We start from the raw sequence: 25,922 nt of genomic DNA on the forward strand, positions 1-25,922 counted from the left end.
CCTTGGCGGTTAGTCCAATCAGAAGCGCACCGGCGTGGCCACTCCGACGCTCAAGTCAGGCAACGAGCAATGAAGTGTGTATTCTGAAAAAATTTAGAGAGTTCATTGTCATACCTGTGGAGTTTATATAGGGGTGGCGGGGCGATATTTTAGGATTTCGGCATCTGTGATTGGCTATCGATCCGCTATTGATGTAGTAAGGATAATCTCTGAGGATTTTTGGTTATCTAATGGCTCGGCTTTGTAGATCTTCATCTAACGGTTCTGCCCCGCGCGAGGTGTTTTCCTTGGATGATTGGGATTAGGCTGGGCCAAGTAAGGGACTTGGTCTATGTTCTCATTCTCGTAGATGAGCTACCAATTTCGGTGGGAAGGTTGACGTGGTACTCTGTTGATATACTACATTCCACAGACGGATGTTGGGAGTGGCCGGATTGGGGAGGCGCGCCTAGGAGGCATGTGTACTGACGGCCTTACTTTAGTTGGGAGATCTCCGTAGAGCTGTCTGGAAGTCCTGGCTGGGATCTTGCCCAGAGGTGGGCGTGTGCAGCCAGGACTTTGCCCTGAGGTAAGCATATGATACCCTGATCCCATCGTGAGATGGGCCTACAAGGTTAGGACCTTGCTCTGAGGCAGGCATGTGATGCTGGTACCTTGCCTTGAGATAGGCATGTGATGCCGGTACTTTAGCTTGAGATAGGCACGCAATGTCGGTACCTTGTCTGGAGGTAGGCTTGTGATGCCGATACATTACCTTGAGGTAGGCATGTGATGCCGGTACCCTATCTTGAGGTAGGCACGCGATACCGGTACCTTGTCCGGAGGTAAGTCTGTGATGTCGGTACCTTGCCTTGAGGTAGGCGTGTGATGCCGGTACCTTATCTTGAGGTAGGCATGCAATACCGGTACCTTGTCCGGAGGTAAGCCTGTGATGCCGGTATCTTGCCTTGAGGTAGGCCTGTGATGCCGGTACCTCGTCAGGAAGTAGACCTGTGATGCCGGTACCTCGTCAGGAGGTAGGCCTACGATGCTTTTACCCTGTCCGGAGGTAGGCATGCGATGCCTTTACCTTGTCCGGAAGTAGGCAGGCGATGCGATTATGAAGCTGGTTATGAGGTGGTGCATTATCATTAAGGAATGACCATCCATTTAGCGAAGAACTTGTCTTGTATCCCCAAGTATGTGTTGTTCCCTTGATGAGGTTTACGTTTTGCTTGGTTGTCGTTTGGTGTGAGGATGGGGTATCCGTGCGAGAGCTCAGACCTTTTGTGTGGTCTACACTTGCTGTGCCAATAGGGGAGCTCATTTCTTAGGGAGATTGATATTCCCTACATTTCCCTTGGTTTCTAGAAAATGTTTCCCCGTGCCTATTTTGGGCTTCTTGTCCTTCCTTTATGCCACGTGTTCCATTGTCGCCGGGGACTTTTTTGCGCCGGATCAATTAACATTCCATATGAAGTTAATGAGTTTAGGGATGTAAAGTTGATCTATCTAAATTAAAAGGGCATAAATAATTATCGTTTTCATCAAAAGATGTCTATCTAAAAAAAATATATCATAAAGATATATACTCTATCGTATTCAACATACTTATTCCAATGTTATTACACTTACGTAGAAAGGTGGAATCCGTCATCTCAACGGTTCCACATAGTCGATCCTACGACCATCTATGAGGAGGTAAATCAAAAAGCTGTAATTAATCATGGAGGAGGGCTTCCAATGTTATTACAACAACTATAGTATAGTTGTTATACGTATAAAAATAAATTTATTTAATTTGGTCATCGTTAGTTGCTATCCTGATAGGGGACGATGGAGATGACAGCGAGGGCAGATGAAAAGAGGAGGAGGGCAATGGTGACGACGGAAGCCATGAGCAGAAAGAAGAGAAGAGAGAAGCTTAGGGGGATTTGATTTGGTCATTTTTTATTTTTATTTTTTTATTTTTTAAAAAATTACTGTTTGCTTTGTGTTTTGCAATTTCATTCTCTAGAAAATGAGAAATTATTTTTTTTAAAATAAAAAATGATAAAATATCATTGAGAATAGAAACTGCGGTTGAGAAATAGAAAACATAGCTACAGTAACACCGCACACCTCCAAATTTCTCCCCGGTGGCATAACCTCATTGCACAATTTTTTTTTTTTCCTCGAGTTAAGAATTGTAATTTCGACCCCCAACAACTTAAGCATCTTCACATCGGCCTCCACAAATCTGGCGCCTTCGGTGGGAACCGCGGCACCGGTACTAAAAATCAGACTTTTCTTCTGTGTGTCATAAAGCAGAGAAGAAAGAAGGCCTTGCGCTGAAATAACCCTCTTCGTGAATTCTCCAAGCATTAAAAATAGAAAAAAATTTTCAAACCAAATGCCCCCTTAGATTTTTGTGACAAAAATCTATGAAAAATTCATTGTAAAAAATTTTATGATGACTTTTGTAATAAATATTTTTTCGTTGCTAATAGGTCATCGTAAGTATTTGCAACGAAAAAATAAAAATTCATCGTAAAATTTATGATGAAAAAATTTTTATTACCAAATTCGTCGCAAATCTATGACGAAAACTATTTTAATCACAAATGAGCGACGAAAATAGTTTTCATCGCAAATTTTCGATGAAATCAATTTTCGTTGTTGATGAGCGACGAAAATAGTTTTTGTTGTAAATTTATGACAAAAATAATTTTCATCGCAGATTTATAGATTTTGCAACTAATATTTTTGTTATAAAATTTGTCGCACGACAATCATATTTTTTTTCTACACATCATGTTTGCATTTCGAAAACATCATATACATACATATCAAATCATCTTTAGATCTACGTACTCATCCATCATCCACATACAAACCTATAAATATCAACATACTCATTTATCATCGTCGTACAAACATGTAAATATCAACATTATAAGTATCACAACAAAGTTCTTACAACAAACATCATAACAAACTATATGTCCTATACATCAATTTTGATACATCATAGACAAATAAAATCCAAAACAAAATTAAACTAATAAATCATCATCAAAAGATCCCATAACATTGTTCAAGTTGATCCCATTAACATTGTTCAAATCAATCCCATAACATCGTAACAAACTATAAGTAAAATATCTTTTTCTTTTTCATCTTCTTGATCTTCTTTTCCTACATAACAAAACAAACAAACAAACAAAAAGTAAGATAGTTAAGATGAAAATACAGAAAATAATACTCTAATGCAAAACTAATATAAACACTCAACAAAAATAGAAACATAATTAATTATTGCTAAACTGGTAAAATAATAACTAATATTAAAGTAACTACTATTGTAGATAAATAACATAAACTAGGAGTTAAATAATCAATGTTGTAGATATATACCTAAAGAGGTGAACAAAGATGCAGGGTCTCCAACTACTTTAAGTCCACGCCAAATAGAGACTTGCACAAATAATATAACGAAGTCAATAATCAAATATAAAGATGCACAAATAAATATTGGACACAAACATAAGATATGACAAAGGTAGTGGAATTTATCTTATCAATACAAGCACACTACATTTTATAAAATGATGTTCTCTGATTTGTTAAGGCTTAAAATTAACAATCTCATAAGTATGTAGCAACTAATTAAGCATTACTAAATTTTTCCATCCTCATCAATCCTCCAATTTACATAAGTTTAAACCTAAAAGAAAGTCCACATTGTAATAACCATTGGCATAGTCGTCATAGACATCATCTTGCAAAATCGAGCAAGCAAAAAAAAAATAGAGCTCATAGCCAGCCAAGCTCAGCACCGAGGCTAAGCTCGTGGTCGGACGAAGTCGCGACCGGAGCTGAGCATGCAGCCAGCCTCGCTTGTAGGCTGCGATGGCGCTCAAGCTAAATTAAATAAAAAATAAACTTTTTTATAAAAGAAAAAGAAATCATAAGTTGTACAACTATAGAAATACGTACATATAATGATCTGTTATTTTATTCAACTAAAATGGTTTTTTAATTTACCTTTCGAACCATGTCCGGCTGAATCTGAGGAGCCTATTCCATATAAACATGTGGAACATGTGAGATGATTGACCAATCTTCACCTGTCTCCCTTTCGCATCTACTTTTCAGTTGTGGGCAATCAACAATCCATAATCTTTCCAACATATGTAGATTCTTCAAAACCTCTGGCACCTTTTCTAACCGTGGGCAGTCCACGATTGATAGTAAACGAAGATATTTGAGATGCTGCAGCCAGTCAGGCAAGATATTAATGGAACGTATGTTTAGCTGTTGTAACACACTGATTACTGGTGCTGCTGTCATCAACGACTCCAATTCATCACAACAACAAATACTTAATCTTCGGCTTGCTCTGTACTCAATCATGAAATTATCGGTAACATGATAGCCACATACAGACAATTCTTCGAGCGTTTGTAAGTTTTGTAGTTGCCCATGTAAATTGACATTGCGGTGACAAATCTCTATTTGGAACTTATCTACTGAATTCAAGATATATACGAGTTCTTCCGGCTGTAATTTTACACTTGGACAATCTGAGAGCTGTAGAAAACAAAGAGAACTGAGACGCCCCACTTCCGACGGGAAGGATTCCAAATTATCACAACTTTGAATGGTCAATGAACGAAGCATTTTTAAGTGTTGCATTTCATCCCCAGGAAGAGATTGGAGTTGTCTCAATTTTGTAATTCGTAATTCTGTCAAGGATGTGAGGTTTCTGAGGCAGCCAATTGGAAGGGATGTGAGGTGCACATGCCCATGCCCACCCTCCACTTTGAGAACAGAAAGAGAAGTTAGCCCTCCGATACATGAGAGTATGCTCTTATTGCAGTCTGATATCTCAAGGTGTTGGATTGTAGGAAGCCACGGCATAGTTTCTAATTTTTCACAATCAATAATAATCAGACTTTGCAGTTTAGGGAAACACATCATCATGAGAGTTTGACCATTTCTGTAAATCATCCATCCCAATCAAGATGAGTTCTTGAAGGGAAGGAAAGCCTCCGTTACCATGGAACTCATCACCCATGTCCGTAATGCCAACCACATTTTTTAAGTGAAGCTTCTTAAGAAACTGCAGATTTCCAAATGGAGGAATATTCTCAATACCATAGCAGCCTTCAAGGCTAACTTCAACCAAATTTGGCAACTGTGACTCCATCAACCATGCTGGAAATTGTGGGCTAACATAATTGCATATGGTCAACTTCTTTAAGCTCATATTAGGACAGAGATCATCCAACATGTCATTTATTGGCGATCCATTGAACTCTAGCTGTAGTTCACTAAGATCTTTATTCTTCAAGATTTTTCTTCCACCACAAGAATAATTCTGAAAATCTTTGGAAAATTTAATTTTCATTTTTCCACGAAGCTTCAAATCCTCAAGCTCTATAATTGAGCATGTGTCAGTTTTGTCACCAGCAATAAAGAGAGGTAAACTTCGAAGATTAGTTAGTCGAAATAATCCACAAGGCATGTGTGTCAATCTAATATCATTTTGTATATCAAGATCCCGAAGGTTTTGCATCTTCCCTAACTCTTTTGGTAGCTTTTGAAGTGCCTCATTGAAACTGAGATTGAGATATTGTAAATTGCAGAGAAGGGTTATGGAGTCGGGCAGAACTTCAATTTTATTCTTAGATAAGTTGAGGTACCTCAAATGTATCAGATTTTCTATTGATGTTGGCACTTCCAAGATGCCACCGTGAGTTAAATCTAACGCCCGCAAAAATTTCAGTTCTGAGAAGACTTCAAGCAGATTCATACTCAAACCTGAATTGAAACTTGAAAATGCATACCGGGGCTTAAAGGTCATAAAGGTGCGCAAGTACAATGGTTTCTTATCTAAGACCACCTGAGTCATGTTTGGAAACTTTCTTTGATCTATTTGCAAATGATATGTTCGTTTTCCAATAACTTCCACTGAGTCTTGATCAGAATTCCAATATACATCTGCAGATACTGATCGTGCCAGATCATGCATCAAATCATGCATCCTGCACTTGGTTACATGACTATCTTCTTCAAAATCATGGGAAGGTGCCAAGAGAAAGAATGACCCCATTACTAAATCATCAAAGACACGTTTACCCACTGTTTCAGCATCAAAATTTCCTTCTGAACGTATGAAACCATTTGCTATCCACAGTTGTATCAGTAAATCCCTTTCCATAGTATAATTTTTTGAGAATAGGGAAGCAAATGCAAAACACTTCTTTGACCGTGGAGGGAGAGTGTCATAGCTCAACTTTAATACAGCTAACACTTTATCTTCCTCATTTTCCGACTGCCATATTTCACTGTTCAATACCGAGGACCAGTAAGTTTCATCTCGAGTGCTACGGAGCATGCTACCAAGAGATATAGCAGCCAAGGGAACACCGCCACATTTCTCAATAATCTCTTCACCAATTTTCATCAAGTTTTGATCCGCTGCTTGATCTCCAAATGCAAATTGTTGAAACAAGGACAAACAATCATCTCGGGACAACTGTTGTATTTGATGGGTGGTATTGGATGAGTCCATAATCAAAGAGACCTGCTGGCTACGGGTTGTCACCAAAATTTTGCTTCCTCTCGCCCCACATGTTAAGGCTGCTTTCAGTACACCCCACTTTAATGGATCTTCATTCCATACATCATCTAGCACGAGCAGAAATTTCTTCCCAGATAATGCTTTTTCTAGCTTCTGCCTCACTAAATCTATTTGTGAGATGTTGACTGGTGCATCAGTAGCCAGTTCTAAAACAGCCTTCATTATCTTTGCAGGATCAAATTCAGCCCCAACAGGAGTCCACATTCTTGAACTTTCAAAATGAGCTTTCACCTTCTCATCATTGAAAACATGCTGAGCAAGTGTAGTCTTCCCGAGGCCACCCATCCCAACGATGGCGATGACCTTCACTGTGCCATGATTGCTTTCATCATCATCATTCTTTGTTAACATGTCGACAATCTTATTCTTCTCTGGATCTCTCCCTATAACAACAAAGCTATTGAGGGAGTGGGTCTCTGATCTGTAGGGACTTGGTTGCGATGTGGGGATACTGCCTTGTTCTTGTAACAAATTGGAAAGAACAGACTTTTGCAGCAAAATAGAATCCAGACTTTCTGTTATAGCTTTTATCATGCCACCTACCCTACTCTTAAACACAACTTGATTATCAACTGAGAAGAAATCACGCACCGGCCTTAAAAAAGTAGTATTTGATCTCTGCTTCTTCTGGAAGACTTTGGTGTCATAGTAATCCACAACATCCTCGAGATCGTAGGCCAAGTATTTGAGCTTCTTCAGCAAGTCCTTCACAGTATCATCATTAAAAGAGCGGGACTCGATGTGTTGGATCGCCTTGTCGATGATGACGGATGACTCCTTGAGCTTCTCCATCTTCCTTTTGGTACCAGTTATTGCCTTGATTTTCTCGTCGAGATGGAGGAGATCTGCCGCCACAAAGCGTGCTGTAGCTACCAAAGCTCCTTCCATAGCTCCGGATCGATGAAGAAGGATGCAGAAGTTGTTTGGTGTGGATCTGGCTAACAATAGCTTTGGAGAAGAAACAAGAAGCAACAATTTGCAGGGCGACGACTTTGAAGCCTTCATTTTTTTTTTTTTATAAATGGGTTGGGTCTCCGATAAGATTGTTTATAAATTACAGTTCACCATGACAGTGAGTGGGTATTAATTAAATCTAAGTCGCTAACGCCACAACCCACAGGCCACAAATTTCTAAGAGTTGTATTAAAAAAATTAAATTTGTTTTCAAAGGGATTAAATAATACTTTTTAAAATATTAAAAAGTGATGATCGCTGTGCTGAGAGAAGATGTGGAGCCCATCGAATCGTATGACACATATCATGTATCCATTGTCTTATGCAATAAATGAAATCTACCGTCTCAACGATCCACACAATCAATCTCATAATCATCAATGAGAAGATAAATTAAAAAACTATAATTGATCATAACAAAAAAATATAACAAAGAAAAATATTACTTAGATTCGTCAAAATTCAAACTCTTATCCTCAATTTTAACAATTTTAACTTTGACAAGACCTACTACAATAATATTGAATAGTATATTGTCAAGATAGTAGATATTTTTATTTTTTAAAAAAATAAGATATCTTTTTGTTGATGATAAAAATAAGAGGTATTTTTGAATTTTCTCTTTCATTTACAATAAACTTTTATACAAAATACTTATTAAAATTAAGTAATAATAATTTTAATATATTACAAATTAGTTTGTAAATTTTATAATATTAAAATTTTCAATAAATTGTATTAGTTTATATATTTACAAAGAATATAATTACCTAATGCAACAAAAAAAATAAAATAAAATATTAAAATTTACAAAATAAAATGTATATTTTTATTATATATAAAAAATATATTGATAAGTCAAATCTTATGCAAGACTAAAATCAATGTCATCGACATAATATATCTATTTTAAAGTACTATTTATTATTTACACACTTAAATTATTATTATTATTATTATTATTATTATAAGTGCTATCAAATTGTATTTTTCTAAGTCTTATCAAATTATATAATTGTATTGTATGCAAATACTATTCAATTACACGATACATTTTATTAAATTATATCCTAAGTGCTATTATCTTACTATTAAGTTTGTGTATGAACAAAAAGTACTCTTTTACCGACTAAATATAATTTTAGGATACCCCTTTAACTATATTTAATATTTAAAAACATTTATTGACATAAAATATATAATAATATAATAAATTATATTACAAAAGCAAAATAAAACTAATTTTAAAATATCATTTAATAAATTTAAAATAATAATGCACTCAACAAATTTGGTAAAGAAAATCAAGAGAAGACTAGATTGAAACCTTCACCGTCATTGGGGCGGCCGGCGGGAGAGAAGCCGGGCGTAGAGCAGTTGGTTCCAAGTATCCGGCAGCCCTGGCACGCACCAGTGGATGCAATCCGCGAACTTGGCCGGGTCTGCCTTCTGCTCCGGCGACAGCAACTTCCCCTGCTGCGTGGTGTACACCGATGCGTGGGCGTCCTTGCGCCGCGCCGACATGGCCGTGATGTCGACGAAGGTAACCGGCACGCGCGCAGTCGAGCCTGCCACCTTCCTCGCCACCTCCCACATCTTCGACGCGGTGGGCACTCCGGTCATGTTCCGGATCGGCTCCGTCTCCTTGGCACACTTGATCCCGTCGGAGTTGCCCCAGTCCGTGCTCCTGCGCCACCCCCGAGAAGATTAGTTGCAGAGAAGCTTGAGTCGACGAATTCCGACGAAGAGATGGATGATCACCGGCCATGGGCGGGGGACCTGCTCATGAAGAAGACGGCGGAGCTGTCGGGGTTCACGCTGCGATCCACCCAATCGAACACGGTCCTCAACGCCCTCTCGTAAGCTTCTTCTCTCCCAATCTCGTCATGCTCCGTCCAGTTCCCGGCTCCCGGCCGCCTGCTCGCAGACATTGAGATCTTGACGGTGAGAGAGTGGCAGTAGCTAAGAAGAGATCAAATCTGGCGCTAACTCACAGGACTTTCATCCGGGGATCGTTCATCCACCAGATGTAGGAGTTGAAGACGAGCACGTCGGCGCCCTTCCAGTGCGCCGCGTGCTTCTCCACCGCGTCGGGGTTGATGATCCTCACCGGGATGCTGTGGAACTCCGGCGCGTCGGAGTTCGACGCCACCAGGAACGGCGCCCAGTAGAACTCGATCGAGGCACGGTACTCCTACAGATCGGACAAGCAATTGGGGATCGGGGTTCCAGATCTGGAAAAAACAAAAACCTAATCGGCGGCAGTACCTTGATCGGGAAAATAAGGCGAGATCCGTCGACGATTCGGCTTCTCCTCCCCCGCGGCACCGCCGTCTGCATCAGGCACACCATCGACTCCCACTGGTTCCGGTTAATCGAGTCGCCGACGAACAGCATCCGCTTCCCCCGCAGCCACTCCAGCATCCGTCTCGCGTCGAATCTGAGGGTTTCACGAATTGGACTCGCGTCAGCTATAATCGAGCCAAGGAGGGCGGAAGATGTGATCTGATCTTTACCTAGGCAAGGAGCAGTTCTTGGGCTGCCACCGCCATTTCTGGTACTTGGACTCCGGCCGGCCGTTCTGCAAGCAGGAGACCTGCTTCGAGAGGAACTCGCAGCTGCGCTCCTGGTATGGGGGATAGCTATCGTCGAACACCCAGTCGCCATCGGAGAGATCGCAAGTCGCCGGCACGGAGACGTCGCCGGGGATGTAGTCTGCGGGGTAGAGAGCCCTGTAGCGCCACCAGGAGTACTCGGCCAAGCTCCGCATGTCCTCGCCGTACATGACGGCGGCGAGGAGGAATACGGCGAGGACCACGACAAGGATGGGGAGCTTGCCGCCTCTTCGGAGGTAGGATCCGGCGAGTCTGACCGCCGCCTGCAATGACTCCGCCGGCGAGCAGCAGAGGGATTTCCAGCTCATCTCGTCTGGTTGCTCGATCGGCGCCACGATTCTTGCTCTGGGTAGGCTATGGATCTCCGCCAACGTTTCCGCCGGCGAAATCCGGCCTTGGGAGCTCGATCATCTCGGGAAGATCATGGATTTGAGCTTCCAACGCACGGCTGCTGCTGCGAATTTAATTATAGGACACGAACAGGGGAAAGGAAGGAGGAACAGAGTAATTTTACTTTGCCCCTCCCATTTTTTGAAATTTCATACCAAAAATCAAATTGATAATTTTATGCAATTACATATGACGCCCTTGCTTAGAGTTTGTTTACTTGGAAGGAAAGAATAAGAGGGAAACAAGGGGCAATGCTCTTTTACTTGGATCACTAGGAAAGAAGAGGACCAAAATGAGTAAGATGCACAAAGAGATCTCTTATTACTCTTCTAAATGTTCCTAAACAATGATTCTCTTATTGTTCTTCTAAATATTTTATCACTGTATCGTACATGTGGAAGTTAATAAAGTCCCTCCGTCGTGATCAATCGTAGTTTCTCGATTTACCTTCTCACATATAATCATAAGAGACCGACCGTGTGGGACAACTAGGATGATAGATTCCATCTTTTTTGTAAAACAAAAGGGATAATAAAGTCATTTTGAAGATGACCGAGGACTTGAATAAGCTTAGGTTATTGAAACATCACCAATGGCTTCGAGCATCAACGAAGTCTTTAAGCTCAATGTTAAAGACGAGAGCTAAAACATAATTTTACCTCCTTCCACCTTGACTAGGGTTAAACTTTTATAAAACATGAAAGTAAATTTTCATAGCAAGGAAAAACAAATTACCAAACATAACTTTCACAAAATAGCTTTCCATTTTCTTGTAGAAGAAGATTGGACAAAGTGTAGCGACAAACACCAACCACTTTAGTTGGTCCAAGGTCTCATTTTTGTGCCAACTTGATGTAGATTCACACCAAATTTGAGAGAGATATAGTCGTCAACTACCCGAAAACTAGAGTTTACCTTTCGAAATCATATCATGTTTACTTGTGACAAAACAATCATCATAAAGGACCATACAGATGAGGAGTAAGAGGAAGGTTAAGGCGAGAAACTAAAACCCTGAACATGTTTTCACTGCACAAGTTCGCAATTATATAGCATCCAATGCTTAGAAGTTGGATCTTGATGCTGGAGAATGGTCTAGACTCGGGGAGTGTCTACAAGAACGCCTAGTGCGGTGACGACGTCGGCCATAAAGGGGCGAGAGGGAGCCTCTTCTTGAAGGCATAATGCAGCAACAGCAACTGCTTGGCTCAAGCCATTTGCTGGATAATCTTCCTTTAAGAGTGGATCAACTAGTTCTTTGAATCTCTTTTGATCTTTGAATTTTGGCGTCGCCTGTTGAAATACAAAATTAGAACAAACGATGAGTTGTAAACTAAGAACAGTTTGTCAGTCACTCTTTGATCCTAAATTTCCAGATGGTTTGAGGATTGCATACCCAAGAGACAAGAGTCTGTTCACTTGTTGGCTTCACCGTGTTAATTGCACTCCTCCCTGTGATTAGCTCGAGCAACACAACTCCGAAACTGTATACATCCGCCTTCGCTGTAAGTTCACCTGTTCTAGCATACTCAGGCGCACAGTACCCGTAAGTGCCCATCACGTTCGAAGAAACATGGATTTCATCTCCCATGGGATCCAGTTTTGCAAGACCAAAATCAGACAATTTTGCATTGAAATCTTCATCAAGTAGGATATTGGATGATTTGAGGTCGCGGTAGATCACAGGCGGGTTGGCCTCCTCGTGCAAATACTCTAGACCTCGAGCAGCATGATATGCTATTTTCATCCTGGTGTACCAGTTTAGAGGTTTCTGCTCCGGCGAGATATCTGTAAACAGAGTAAACTGGATCATCCTAATTTATTTATTTTCATCCATGGCCACTAGTTAAACTTCAGAAGATTAGAGAACAAGAATCGATACAATTACATGTAGCTGTCCACCACATTTTATCATGCTCAAGTTGGACTGCCCGCGAGGATTATAGCAAAACAGAGGATTATAGCAAAACTTTCCTACACATGGAATGACTAATGGAGAGGAACATCGAACTTCAGTACAGGTTATGACCTTCTAAAAGTAGAGCACACAACAGTTTAGAAAAAAGGTTGGATGAACGATATACGTGTTATCGATTCAACAGGCCAACAATATTAGGCAAAGGTATGAAATAAGCTACTTCTATCAGAATATTACCGAGCAGATGGTCTTCTAAGGAGCCCAAGGGCATGTATTCATACACCAAAAGTCTTTGAGCACCATCGGCGCAGTAGCCGATAAGCTTGACTAGATTTTCGTGATGGAGGAGACTAAGCATCATCACTTCGACAATGAATTCTTTGTTCCCTTGGAATCCATTCCTGTCAAGCTGCTTAACCGCCACCACCTAAACCCAAATGTATTAGATGATTCTGAATAACCTCTACACAACGTAACAGTGATCAAAGAAAGAGCAAGAATGGTCAGTTACCCATTTACCTGTCCAAGGTTCTCAAGGCGACCCTTATAAACTCTGCCGAATCCTCCTTCACCCAAAAGACATTCAGACCGGAAATTCTTGGTAGCCGCAGCCAGCTCACGGAATGTGAAATTTTGAGCTTCAATATTTCCATTTCCAGCATCTCTTGTTGTTGCTTCTGTGGAAGTCTGTGATGCAATATTACCATTTCCGGCATATTTTCGAGTTGCTTCTGTGGAATTTTGTGCCACATACTCTGCTCAATGAAAAACAAAACTCACCCACGCATTAGTATAGGGACAATCGAATGACATGAAAAACACAAAAAATGAACATGATATACCATACGCAAGCAACAACAATAATAATGATCAAGCCTTTATCCCATTAAGTGGAGTCGAATATATGAATTCTCCTATGTCATTTGGGTTCGATCCTCTACTGTATCCTCATCTACATTTAAATGAATTTTATGCACTTTTATCGTTGCTAATTAAGTCTTTTTTAGTCTTTCTTGCTCGATTAATATGTGTATTTATCACTGTGTTCCAGCAACCTAATGATATATCAATCAGTGGGGAATGAAGGAGAACTCACCAGGCTTTTTCCTGAGCTCATTTTCATCTGTTCCGCTTACAATGCGAGATTGTTCCTCCTTTGGGATCCTCTTCCTCGAGAAACAAGGAAAGCAACTCATTTCTCAATCTCCCACTATCTCTCCCTGTTCCTGCCAACCTCAAGTCTGCAGGCAAAACCCTAAATTTCCAGGATCGTCAATTAAGCAAACAACTTCAACCAAAAAGATCCAAAATTGTTCAGGCTTGCAGACGAAGAAATCCTTGGTAAGATCAGAACCTTCAACACAATTTGAAATTTCACCTACCACAGAGAGCACCACAACTAGACCAGCACGCCCCAAGGTCGGGCGGGCTTTAGGGAGCACAAACAGAAGGTCGAGCTCTGGCTGCAGGAGTGAGTCGGCTCGAGAAAGAGATCTCTTCTTCGGCGGTGAGCGGTGGCTCCTTAGGCAGCGACGGCTGCGAGTCGACGGCATACTTGAAGTGCTCCGGAGGCCGGACGTCGATCCAAATTTGGCCGGAAGACAATAGAGACGGGTTGAGAAGCCGTTGCCCTAATTTTGAAATTTTTTTGGTTAAAAATGGCAAACCTCGACGTCTCTCAGTTATGCGTCTCTCAGTTGTGCTTTTAGAATGCCCAAAATAGATAAATAAATAAATTTTTAAAAAAAACAAAAAAAAAAACTGAAAAAGTCACTCAGACATGGCCGTGATGTCGACGAAGGTAACCGGCACGTGCGCAGTCGAGCCTGTCACCTTCCTCGCCACCTCCCACATCTTCGACGCGGTGGGCACTCCGGTCATGTTCCGGATCGGCTCCGTCTCCTTGGCACACTTGATCCCGTCGGAGTTGCCCCAGTCCGTGCTCCTGCGCCACCCCCGAGAAGATTAGTTGCAGAGAAGCTTGAGTCGACGAATTCCGACGAAGAGATGGATGATCACCGGCCATGGGCGGGGGACCTGCTCATGAAGAAGACGGCGGAGCTGTCGGGGTTCACGCTGCGATCCACCCAATCGAACACGGTCCTCAACGCCCTCTCGTAAGCTTCTTCTCTCCCAATCTCGTCATGCTCCGTCCAGTTCCCGGCTCCCGGCCGCCTGGTCGCAGACATTGAGATCTTGACGGTGAGAGAGTGGCAGTAGCTAAGAAGAGATCAAATCTGGCGCTAACTCACAGGACTTTCATCCGGGGATCGTTCATCCACCAGATGTAGGAGTTGAAGACGAGCACGTCGGCGCCCTTCCAGTGCGCCGCGTGCTTCTCCACCGCGTCGGGGTTGATGATCCTCACCGGGATGCTGTGGAACTCCGGCGCGTCGGAGTTCGACGCCACCAGGAACGGCGCCCAGTAGAACTCGATCGAGGCACGGTACTCCTACAGATCGGACAAGCAATTGGGGATCGGGGTTCCAGATCTGGAAAAAAAAAGCCTAATCGGCGGCAGTACCTTGATCGGGAAAATAAGGCGAGATCCGTCGACGATTCGGCTTCTCCTCCCCCGCGGCACCGCCGTCTGCATCAGGCACACCATCGACTCCCACTGGTTCCGGTTAATCGAGTCGCCGACGAACAGCATCCGCTTCCCCCGCAGCCACTCCAGCATCCGTCTCGCGTCGAATCTGAGGGTTTCACGAATTGGACTCGCGTCAGCTACAATCGAGCCAAGGAGGGCGGAAGATGTGATCTGATGTTTACCTAGGCAAGGAGCAGTTCTTGGGCTGCCACCGCCATTTCTGGTACTTGGACTCCGGCCGGCCGTTCTGCAAGCAGGAGACCTGCTTCGAGAGGAACTCGCAGCTGCGCTCCTGGTATGGGGGATAGCTATCGTCGAACACCCAGTCTCCATCGAAGAGATCGCAAGTCGCCGGCACGGAGACGTCGCCGGGGATGTAGTCTGCGGGGTAGAGGGCCCTGTAGCGCCACCAGGAGTACTCGGCCAAGCTCCGCATGTCCTCGCCGTACATGACGGCGGCGAGTAGGAATACGGCGACGACCACGACAAGGATGGGAAGCTTTCCGCCTCTTCTGAGGTAGGATCCGGCGAGTCTGGCCGCCGCCTGCAATGACTCCGCCGGCGAGCAGCAGAGGGATTTCCAGCTCATCTCGTCTGGTTGCTCGATCGGCGCCACGATTCTTGCTCTGGGTAGGCTATGGATCTCCGCCAACGTTTCCGCCGGCAAAATCCGGCCCTGGGAGCTCGAAATATTATCTCCTTCCACCTTGACTATGGTTAAACTTTTATAAAACATAAAAGCAAATTTTCATAGCAAGGAAAAACATATTACCAAACATAACTTTCACAAAATAGCTTTCCATTTTCTTGTAGAAGACGATTGGACAAAGTGTAGCAACAAACACCAACCACTTTAGTTGGTCCAAGGTCTCATTTGTGCCAACTTGATGTACATTCACACCAAATTTGAGAGAGATATAGTCGTCAACTACCCGAAAACTAGAGTTTACCTTTCGAAATCATATCATGTTTACTTGTGACAAAACAGTCATCATCAAGGACCATACAGAGGAGTAAGAGGAAGGTTAAGGCGAGAAACTAAAACCCTGAACATGTTTTCACTGCACAAGTTCACAATTATATAGCATCCAATGCTTAGAAGTTGGATCTTGATGCTGGAGAATGGTCTACGCTCGGGGAGTGTCTACAAGAACGCTTAGTGCGGTGACGACGTCGGCCATGAAGGGGCGAGAGGGAGCCTCTTCTTGAAGGCATAATGCAGCAACAGCAACTGCTTGGCTCAAGCCATTTGCTGGATAATCTTCCTTTAAGAGTGGATCAACTAGTTCTTTGAATCTCTTTTGATCTTTGAATTTTGGCATCGCCTGTTGAAATACAAAATTAGAACAAACGATGAGTTGTAAACTAAGAACAGTTTGTCAGTCACTCTTTGATCCTAAATTTCCAGATGGTTTGAGGATTGCATACCCAAGAGACAAGAGTCTGTTCACTCGTTGGCTTCACCGTGTTAATTGCACTCCTCCCTGTGATTAGCTCGAGCAACACAACTCCGAAACTGTATACATCCGCCTTCGCTGTAAGTTCACCTGTTCTAGCATACTCAGGCGCACAGTACCCGTAAGTGCCCATCACGTTCGAAGAAACATGGATTTCATCTCCCATGGGATCCAGTTTTGCAAGACCAAAATCAGACAATTTTGCATTGAAATCTTCATCAAGTAGGATATTGGATGATTTGAGGTCACGGTAGATCACAGGCGGGTTGGCCTCCTCGTGCAAATACTCTAGACCTCGAGCAGCATGATATGCTATTTTCATCCTGGTGTACCAGTTTAGAGGTTTCTGCTCCGGCGAGATATCTGTAAACGGAGTAAACTGGATCATCCTAATTTATTTATTTTTATCCATGGCCACTAGTTAAACTTCAGAAGAATAGAGAACAAGAATCGATACGATTACATGTAGCTGTCCACCACATTTTATCATGCTCAAGTTGGATTGCCCGCGAGGATTATAGCAAAACGGAGGATTATAGCAAAACTTTCCTACACATGGAATGACTAATGGAAGAGGAACATCGAACTTCAGTACAGGTAATGACCTTCTAAAAGTAGAGCACACAATAGTTTAGAAAAAAAAAAGGTTGGATGAACGATATACTTGTTACTGATTCAACAAGCCAACAATATTAGGCAAAGGTATGAAATAAGCTACTTCTATGAGAATATTACCGAGCAGATGGTCTTCTAAGGAGCCCAAGGGCATGTATTCATACACCAAAAGTCTTTGAGCACCATCGGCGCAGTAGCCGATAAGCTTGACTAGATTTTCGTGATGGAGGAGACTAAGCATCATCACTTCGACAATGAATTCTTTGTTCCCTTGGAATCCATTCCTGTCAAGCTGCTTAACCGCCACCACCTAAACCCGAATGCATTAGATGATTGTGAATAGCATCTACACAATTTAACAGTGATCAAAGAAAGAGCAAGAATGGTCAGTTACCCATTTACCTGTCCAAGGTTCTCAAGGCGACCCTTATAAACTCTGCCGAATCCTCCTTCACCCAAAAGACATTCAGACCGGAAATTCTTGGTAGCCGCAGCCAGCTCACGGAATGTGAAATTTTGAGCTTCAATATTTCCATTTCCAGCATCTCTTGTTGTTGCTTCTGTGGAAGTCTGTGATGCAATATTACCATTTCCGGCATATTTTCGAGTTGCTTCTGTGGAATTTTGTGCCGCATACTCTGCCCGATGAAACACAAAACTCACTCACGCATTAGTATAGGGACAATCAAATGACATGAAAAACACAAAAATGAACATGATATACCATACGCAAGCAACAACAATAGTAATGATCAAGCTTTTATCCCATTAAGTGGAGTCGAATATATGAATTCTCCTATGTCATTGGGTTCGATCCTCTACTGTATTCTCATCTACATTGAAATGAATTGTATGCACTTTTAACGTTGCTAATTAAGTCTTTTTTAGTCTTTCTTGCTTGATTAATATGTGTATTTATCACTGTGTTTCAGCAAACTAATGGTATATCAATCAGTGGGGAATGAAGGAGAACTCACCAGGCTTTTTCCTGAGCTCATTTTCATCTGTTCCGCTTACAATGCGAGATTGTTCCTCCTTTGGGATCCTCTTCCTCGAGAAACAAGGAAAGCAACTCATTTCTCAATCTCCCACTATCTCTCCGTGTTCCTGCCAACCTCAAGATTGCAGGCAAAACCCTAAATTTCTAGGATCGTCAATTAAGCAAACAACTTCAACCAAAAAGATCCAAAATTGTTCGGCCTTGCAGACGTAGAAATCCTTGGTAAGATCAGAACCTTCAACACAATTTGAAATTTCACCTACCACAGAAAGGACCACAACTAGATCAGCACGCCCCAAGGTCGGGGGGACTTTAGGGAACACAAACAGAAGGTCGAGCTCTGGCTGCAGGAGTGAGTCGGCTCGAGAAAGAGATATCTTCTTCGGCGGTGAGCGGTGGCTCCTTAGGCAGCGACGGCTTCGAGTCGACGGCATACTTGAAGTGCTCCGGAGGCTGGACGTCGATCCAAATTTGGGCGGAAGACAATAGAGACGGGTTGAGAAGCCGTTGCCCTAATTTTGAATTTTTTTTAGTTAAAAATGGTAAACCTCGACGTCTCTCAGTTCTGCTGTTAGAATGCCCAAAATAGATAAATAAATCAATTTTAAAAAAAAAACTGAAAAAGTCACTCAGCGACTCAGTCGTCCAATTCTGACTCAACTTGAAACAGACGTGGAATTTTAATGAATAATATTGATTGCGATATTTTTTTAATAAAAAATAAAATTTATCATTGAGTCTTACACATTTAATTTCATTGATCATTTATAAAAATAAATAAATCAAAAAATTATAATTGATCACGATAGAAAAAATTATTATCTTGATTTTATCAAAAATTAATCTTTATCATAATCAACATTCAACTTAATTATACCCAAAAGTTATGAGATAGTGTTCTTAAGTATTATAATGGTAAAAAAAATTGAAACATAACGAATGACTTACGGACTTTGGGATTTTTTGTTACTGTTTTGTTTGTATTTTTGACAGATTTGATTTTGCTTTAATTTTTTTTAATGTTTTGTTTGTATTTAAAGAAATAAAAACAGATTTAGTATGTACATCACATCATTATTTTATTTTTCAATATTTTGTAAATAATACAAAACTATTCTTTTATCATCATTTATCATATATTTGACAAACAATCTTATTTAAAGTAAGTTTTTAAAATTTTAATTTAATCTATTAAATTATTAAGAAGTATTTATTTTTTGTGAGAGAATATTAATTATATATTTTTATTATATAATAATAATTATAATCAGGTTGTTAATGAAAGATGAAGATATGATTATTTATCATTTATTTTTATTATCTTGTTTAATATTTTAGATATATCCTCAAATTGTCATTACATCATTTATTATTTTTTTAGAAAATATATTAAAAAGAAATTGAAAATTAAAATGATTGTACTTATACTCATAAATTTTATTATAATAATAATTATGTACTATGTATTAATTTTTATAGCTTTATGTATTGTAGTTTTTATTACGAATGTAATTTATATATTTATTCAAATTTTTTTATTAATCCATCTAAATCGCTAAATTTGTTTTGTTTTTATTATATTTTATTTAAACAGCAATGATAATATAAATAGAAAATAAAATCTAAAAAATTAGATCTCTATTTTAGATTAAAATATTAGAAAATAATTTTAAATTGAAATTAAAAAACTAAATTCAATATCCTCTATATCATATCAATATGATAAATAATAATTTAAATTATACCTCACTATCTATTTTTATTGTTCAACTATTTGACAATGTGAAAAATCAAAAATTCTACCCATCCTCCTTATCTATCTATGAAGAATAGTTCAACCAATTTGTGTGAACTCCTATAATTTTCTTTTATAAGAATAGTCCTATAAACAAATTTTTCCACCTCATTATAAATAATAAAAATATTGTTCATTACTATATAAGGGCATCAAAGAGTTGGTAACAATCAAGCAAATAGGTAGAGAGAATTAACTCATAACAGATGCTAGATAAAGCTAGAGATGAAGCAAGGCAAATAAATCATTAGCAAATTGCTTCAATCCTGCAAATCTTTTAGACATCAGAAGAAATTGTGGAACACATGTCGATAAGTTTAAGAACACACAGCAGCAGCTAACGAAGCAAAATGCACACTTCATCGAAAGCAGTTTGCTACCTTACCATATTCACATGCCTACGCAGTTCATGAGTCATGGAGTGCAAATCCCCCAAGTAGTGTAAATTAAGACTTTAAACAGATGAAGAGGAAATAAAACTGATGCAGCAGCAGGGGTTACATAAGAAAATTCATATTCGCCTCGCCTAAGTCATCATAATAAGGATCGTAGTAGCTGTCTTCATCACTGTAATCCTCGTCCTCATCGTAGACTTCTGATTCCTCTTCCGTTCCATAATCGAATAAAGGGCAATTACATGTCTGTTTCTTGTCCACCCATTCGGCACCGCAAGTGTAGCAAAATTCATACCCGCACCTGCATGATGAAGCTGAAGGGTAAATTGACCTCAAGAAACAACCGCGACAGGAATTCTTGTCTCCTTCTAGGGACCCATATACCTCTAACCTGTAAACTAATTGAGGTTATTCCATAAAAAGAAAGGATTGTATGTATGATGCTACATCAACAGGAATTTAACGTGGATAAAAAGTAGAACATGAGGATGTGGCATTTTAATGTAAAGGGAAAAAAAATGAACACAACCCACGCAAATACACAAATTGATATGCTATTATTATTATTATTATTATTATTATTATTATTATTATTATTATGCTCAATAATTACGCTCAGTATGTGAATAGCAGGGAGAAAAATTCTTTAGAAGACAAGAAATCTAATGCAAGTATTTGGAACATGCATGAATCTAGTGTTGAATATATTTTGTAAAATTGGTGATACAAGATTAAAATTGTAGGACATTCTTTATAAGGTTTGTGTCAAGTTTTAGTTGTGAGGAGAGTGGATTCGCCAAGTTTGAGCAATAAAGTTCTCGACTACACTTTATAATGAAGTTATCTAGTAGTTGTAGCTAAACTTTATTCGATCACCCACTCCTCACAGTTGTTGCCAAGGATATGCACTATCCCATTACATTGTAGGCTTACTCTCTTCATGAGGTCAACCATTGTGTTTTCAATGTCAGTAACCAACCTTCCACCAGTCCATTACGTTGATGCCCTCAATGTAAAGTCTCCATGAATTTTCTCATTATCTCCCTTCCCTATTGGTTGCTAATAGTTGGAAGATATGTGAAGATGTCAGGACCTTCAGACTCTTCATGTTGAGCTGCAACATCATTAGCAACCTAAATCAATACACCTTGAATACACCTTCATGTTAACTTCATGGTTATGCACTTATGATAAAGTAGATGGCACGCTAGTAGTTCAACTTTGACAGATCAAGGATGTGTGACAACTATCTTTACGTAGTCAAGTGTTTTGCATCATGTATACTAATAGATCATGCATTTAGCCAAGCTGAAACTGAATTCCATGGTGTAAATGTGCATGGGGAGCAACAGTGAGGCCTATCGTTGTTAAGTCTAATAAAATGAAGCACTGGCCTAGAAGAACCATGCCTTCCAAATGGAGAATAGCACACTTTTTTGTGTCCGCTCTACAAGAGCCTCGGCAAGGTGGGCATGTTGGTCTCCATGGGTGATTTATGGAGCATGTTGGAAGTTTATGCCATCTAATTGATTCAGCTTGAACTCTTGAAGTAATTGATACAAGGAGACCCAGATGGTGACAGCCACAAAAATTGCTCGTCAATCATCAAGCACTTCAAAATCAACCAACGTATCTCAAACTTTGTTTAGTTTAGAGGAAAATTTTTGCTGCCATCAGATTTAGAGAAGCTACAGAATCAAATATGTTTCAAAAATCCATATCTGTGTTGTTTAAATTATTACAGTAAAGGTTATATGAGTCTACTTGCTGCCATCAGCACACAAGTAGACTCATATAACCTTTACTGTAATAATTATCCCGCCATTAGTTAGCATAATTACAACAAATCTCAGTATCAACATGAAAATCAACACTAAAATTTGAAAAACAAGAATAACATCAGTGCTAACCTAACCACCATTCTGGGTCTATTCTTAACTAGCTAACAATGCATGACCTCACAACATCCTGGTATGTTTTAAATTCGCCAACTTCCATTGTCCTATCTTACCTTGACTATGTTATACTGGTAACAGTACCAAAAAATGATATCAATTTTTTTCCCCCATTCATACTTGCTCCACATGAAGGTATTAAAAAGTGGTTCGAGGTAATAAGCGGTCGGCCCATTGACTAATACTTAGGAAAATAGGCAATCAATTGTATAATAATATTAAAATAAGAAAGAGAAATAAATTAAATTAAGAATGACAATATTAATGTGTATAAATATATAACAACTGTATCCTTAATCAATCAAAACAAATTTACAATTCATAAATAAGCATTAACATTAAACACCTAACAACAATAGAAACAAAAATCACAATAAAATATAAAATTAATAATTTATAGTTATAAATATAAATTGCAAGAAACCACATAGCTAGCTTATAATTAATGTCATACTACAATATCAAAATAACGAAAAGATACCTAATGTTAAATGAATCAACAACTTTTTTTTAAAAAAAATTATTTAGATTTGCCCAGCTGCCTAGGTGGATCGTCTGTGAGACTTTTTAAAAGGGCCACCTAGCCACTAGGCATAGTGCACGCCCTTGGCAAAACAACCAAGGCAGCTGCTTAGCATTTTAAAACTATGCTCCACATATCATAAATTTGGACAGTTCACAAAATGTGAAAAACTCAAGTAGCGCTGCACATATACCTCTCTACTTATAAAAAAATTAACCCAACAAATTCTTATTTATCCACCAAGGATATCTGAATGAGATATGAATACAGATCATAATTGTCATATAACCAAGACAGATAAAAACACAAACATTGATAGTTTTAACGTCTAGCTGAGAAACATAGTGATCTGATCTGTAGTCAAAATAATCAACATGAGCCTATTACATCATTGATTAACTCATGTTTAAATATAAGCTATGTTTTACTTGGATAAATAATGAGGAAGAAAAAAGAGAACGAAAGAGAAAGTAGAACATAATGTATAAAAGTGAACTGTGATGAATGTGTAATTTTGTGATTTTCTTCCTCTCTTCCTTTTCTCTTCTTATCATTCACCCAAGTTAAAAAGAGTTACCCATCCTACTAAAAATGATTTAAGGGATTTGAGCATTACTAGCGATATGCTTGCATAGAGTTCAATGGAGGATAAGATCCATGTAGCCAACTCAACTAGATGAGATTAACATATCATGTTGATGATGTTGATAATAAGACAATTCGTAACTTGAGTCCTGGTGGCATCATACGAATAAAGAAAGACAAGAAAACCACAACACAACATTGAAAAGAGGAAGATGAAGACAGCTTTAAAATGGCAAAACTTATAATGAACCCTGGGTCTCTGGCTTACCTCACTGTTAGAGCCTAGTCTCAATGAGACAAACCATAATGTGGCATCATGTGAATAAATAAAGACGAAAACACCATGACACAACATTGAAAAGAGGAAGATGAAGAATGCCTAGAAATGACAAAACTTCTGATCACCCTCTCACTATTAGAGCCTAATCTCAATGAGACAAACCACATGGTATTGACTCCACCATTACGACCTTACCGTTAACTATCTCTAAGTTTCCACATTATAAGTTTCTTCTTCTACACAAAGGCAATTGTTCTAGAGTGTTTCACAATTATGCCAAAGAAGTGTTTGTAAAAATCACAATAGGGAAACTCAAAGTGAAAGGAATTGCACAATTGTTTTGCTTTTTTACTTATAAATTTTTATAAGACAAATTTACCTTTTCATCATTTTGAGAAATATATATTTATATCCTAAACCTAGTTCCTTTCATGTGAGATCTCACTTTGTCTTTCTTTAGTTGTAACCTTATGAGTTGATATTAAGTCATTAATTTGTATAAGTTATTATTTCATTTATTACTTATTAGACTCTTCTAAATAGATCGAGTTATATGCTTTGTAATCATATGCTTTGAATCAAGAATGTAATAAACAAGATGAATTTATCAACACAAATATTGAAGTATGACTCTATAAATCAACTCATAGAGTTACTATTAAAAGTTAAATTAATATTCTTTAGGCAATATAAAAATAAATCAAACCTCACATAATATTGTGAAAAAAATACATAGTACAAAGTTGATTTTCTTTTTTAACAGATTTTTTAATTATTTTTTTATGTGTTATAACGGGGCAGCATTGCAGATGCCTTATAGCCATTTGTACTCTTACCACATTTAATCATAATTTTACTGTGCACCTCAAATAGAGAAACCTCACTTCCATTGTAGGTTTGCCAAAAACACTATCCATTGTCCCTCAGCTACTTTCTCACATTCAATTTTTAATCTGATATGTTCTCGCAGTTGCAAAAACAATTCCAAACTAAGCCTTAATAGCTGTAGTAGTTGATATACACAAAGAGCGCCCCAGTTGTTCAAAGATAGAATCACTAGTAAATATCAAACATAAAGTTATGAGTTCAGGTAATTGGCACTGCGGAATCCGACCGTCTTGATCAGATAATACCCAAATATTCTGCGATCTGCACTGATGAGAGACCCAAATTGACAAAAAAGAAACATGTAGTAGTAAAGAATCTTTTAGTTACGATGGGAAAGTGAAATCTAAGAGATGGAGCTTGAGAAGCAAAACCAAAAAGTTCCTGGAAAGAACGTACTCACGTGATTGTAAAGAACCTTGTAGTCACAGAACACGGATATGTTCTTGATGCCTAACGAGATGACCGCATTCAGCCCCTCGATCAGCGCCGCCGTTTCCACTACCTCGCGGCAGGTGCCAACGTCCGCGATCGGCACCGGCTTCTGGATTTTAAGCAACAGATTTCCGTTGGGATCGCAGACGGCCGCTGCAATGGCGGCGAGATGGGCCAAACGGCCATTCGAGAAGCGCCTCGCTGACCATGCCCTTGAAGTAGAGGCGAAAGGCAGGCGCCTCGACGGCCTGGACGTTCTCGATAGGCCGCTCGATATGGTCTCCGTACTCCTCCCACTCGTCCTCTGGCATCTCGTCGATTTCGCGAGCGAGGCGCTCGTCGTGAGCGAGGCGGTGGATGTCATCAGTCATGCGGCGCACCTCGGCTCGGGACCGCTCGAGGTCCCTCATCTCGTCGTGCAAGCGTTCGACCTCGAGGGTCTGGAATAGGATGGCGTCGGAGATGCCTCCTCGGTTGGAATCGGCGACGATAGGCGGAAAGGAGGAGGAGGAGGAAGCGGCTGCAGTGGCGGCCGTAGAGGAAGAAGGGGCGTTGGATGGGAGATCAGCGAGGGAGGCGGCCATCGCTTCCTCCATCTGGAGGCGGAAGGCGAGATCAAGGTCGGACTCGGCGACGGTCGCGGCCATTAGCTCGCACCTCTGCTGGGAGAGCACGAGATCGAGGTCGTCCGAGGCGCTCTCTTGATTCTTGATTTTTGTCGACTGCCGTCCGCCCTTGCTTATCTATTTATAATTTATTTTTTTTTAATTATTCCTTAAAATAATTACGATGAGATATATTTATTAGGTCACTATATTAAAATGAAGATATATTATAAAAAGTTTAAAATGTTTTTTTAATTATTCTTTTAAAAATATATAAATTATAAGTCGTTATGAATTAAAGAAAATGAGGTATATTAT

The 25,922-nt window shown here is 39.8% G+C and overlaps 4 protein-coding genes and 1 pseudogene across 4 annotated transcripts; all 5 read right to left on the reverse strand.

The window, feature by feature from the left end:
• Window positions 1-2,889: 2,889 nt before the first annotated feature.
• Window positions 2,890-7,495, reverse strand: LOC141842344 (putative disease resistance protein RGA4). The gene is given in 3 exon segments (XM_074730553.1): window positions 2,890-3,156; window positions 4,006-4,936; window positions 4,938-7,495. Coding segments are annotated over 2 exon segments (3,456 nt in total). The 3' UTR covers window positions 2,890-3,156; window positions 4,006-4,038.
• A 1,401-nt stretch (window positions 7,496-8,896) lies between these two features.
• Window positions 8,897-15,745, reverse strand: LOC141840324 (uncharacterized). The gene is made up of 10 exons (XM_074728268.1): window positions 15,257-15,745; window positions 15,009-15,180; window positions 14,737-14,936; window positions 14,504-14,659; window positions 14,259-14,429; window positions 10,078-10,584; window positions 9,830-10,001; window positions 9,556-9,755; window positions 9,323-9,478; window positions 8,897-9,248 (listed from the first exon to the last, which is right to left on the reverse strand). Exons 1-10 carry the CDS (start codon window positions 15,661-15,663, stop codon window positions 8,897-8,899), a joined length of 2,493 nt encoding a protein of 830 aa, XP_074584369.1. The 5' UTR covers window positions 15,664-15,745.
• Window positions 11,662-13,765, reverse strand: LOC141842345 (putative serine/threonine-protein kinase PBL26). The gene is made up of 5 exons (XM_074730554.1): window positions 13,581-13,765; window positions 13,004-13,239; window positions 12,722-12,911; window positions 11,963-12,354; window positions 11,662-11,859 (listed from the first exon to the last, which is right to left on the reverse strand). Exons 1-5 carry the CDS (start codon window positions 13,678-13,680, stop codon window positions 11,662-11,664), a joined length of 1,116 nt encoding a protein of 371 aa, XP_074586655.1. The 5' UTR covers window positions 13,681-13,765.
• A 333-nt stretch (window positions 15,746-16,078) lies between the features above and the next one.
• LOC141842346 (putative serine/threonine-protein kinase PBL25) lies at window positions 16,079-18,424 on the reverse strand. Its single transcript, XM_074730555.1, has 5 exons — window positions 18,124-18,424; window positions 17,549-17,784; window positions 17,267-17,456; window positions 16,503-16,894; window positions 16,079-16,399 (listed from the first exon to the last, which is right to left on the reverse strand). Exons 1-5 carry the CDS (start codon window positions 18,221-18,223, stop codon window positions 16,202-16,204), a joined length of 1,116 nt encoding a protein of 371 aa, XP_074586656.1. The 5' UTR covers window positions 18,224-18,424; the 3' UTR covers window positions 16,079-16,201.
• A 2,078-nt stretch (window positions 18,425-20,502) lies between these two features.
• Window positions 20,503-25,690, reverse strand: LOC141842347 (uncharacterized; annotated as a pseudogene).
• Between the last annotated feature and the right edge of the window lie 232 nt (window positions 25,691-25,922).

Source organism: Curcuma longa, chromosome 11 (genome assembly GCF_044706935.1).
Source record: "Curcuma longa cultivar G26 ecotype Majalengka, Jawa Barat chromosome 11, ITB_CL_G26_1.1, whole genome shotgun sequence".
Lineage (NCBI taxonomy): Eukaryota > Viridiplantae > Streptophyta > Magnoliopsida > Zingiberales > Zingiberaceae > Curcuma > Curcuma longa.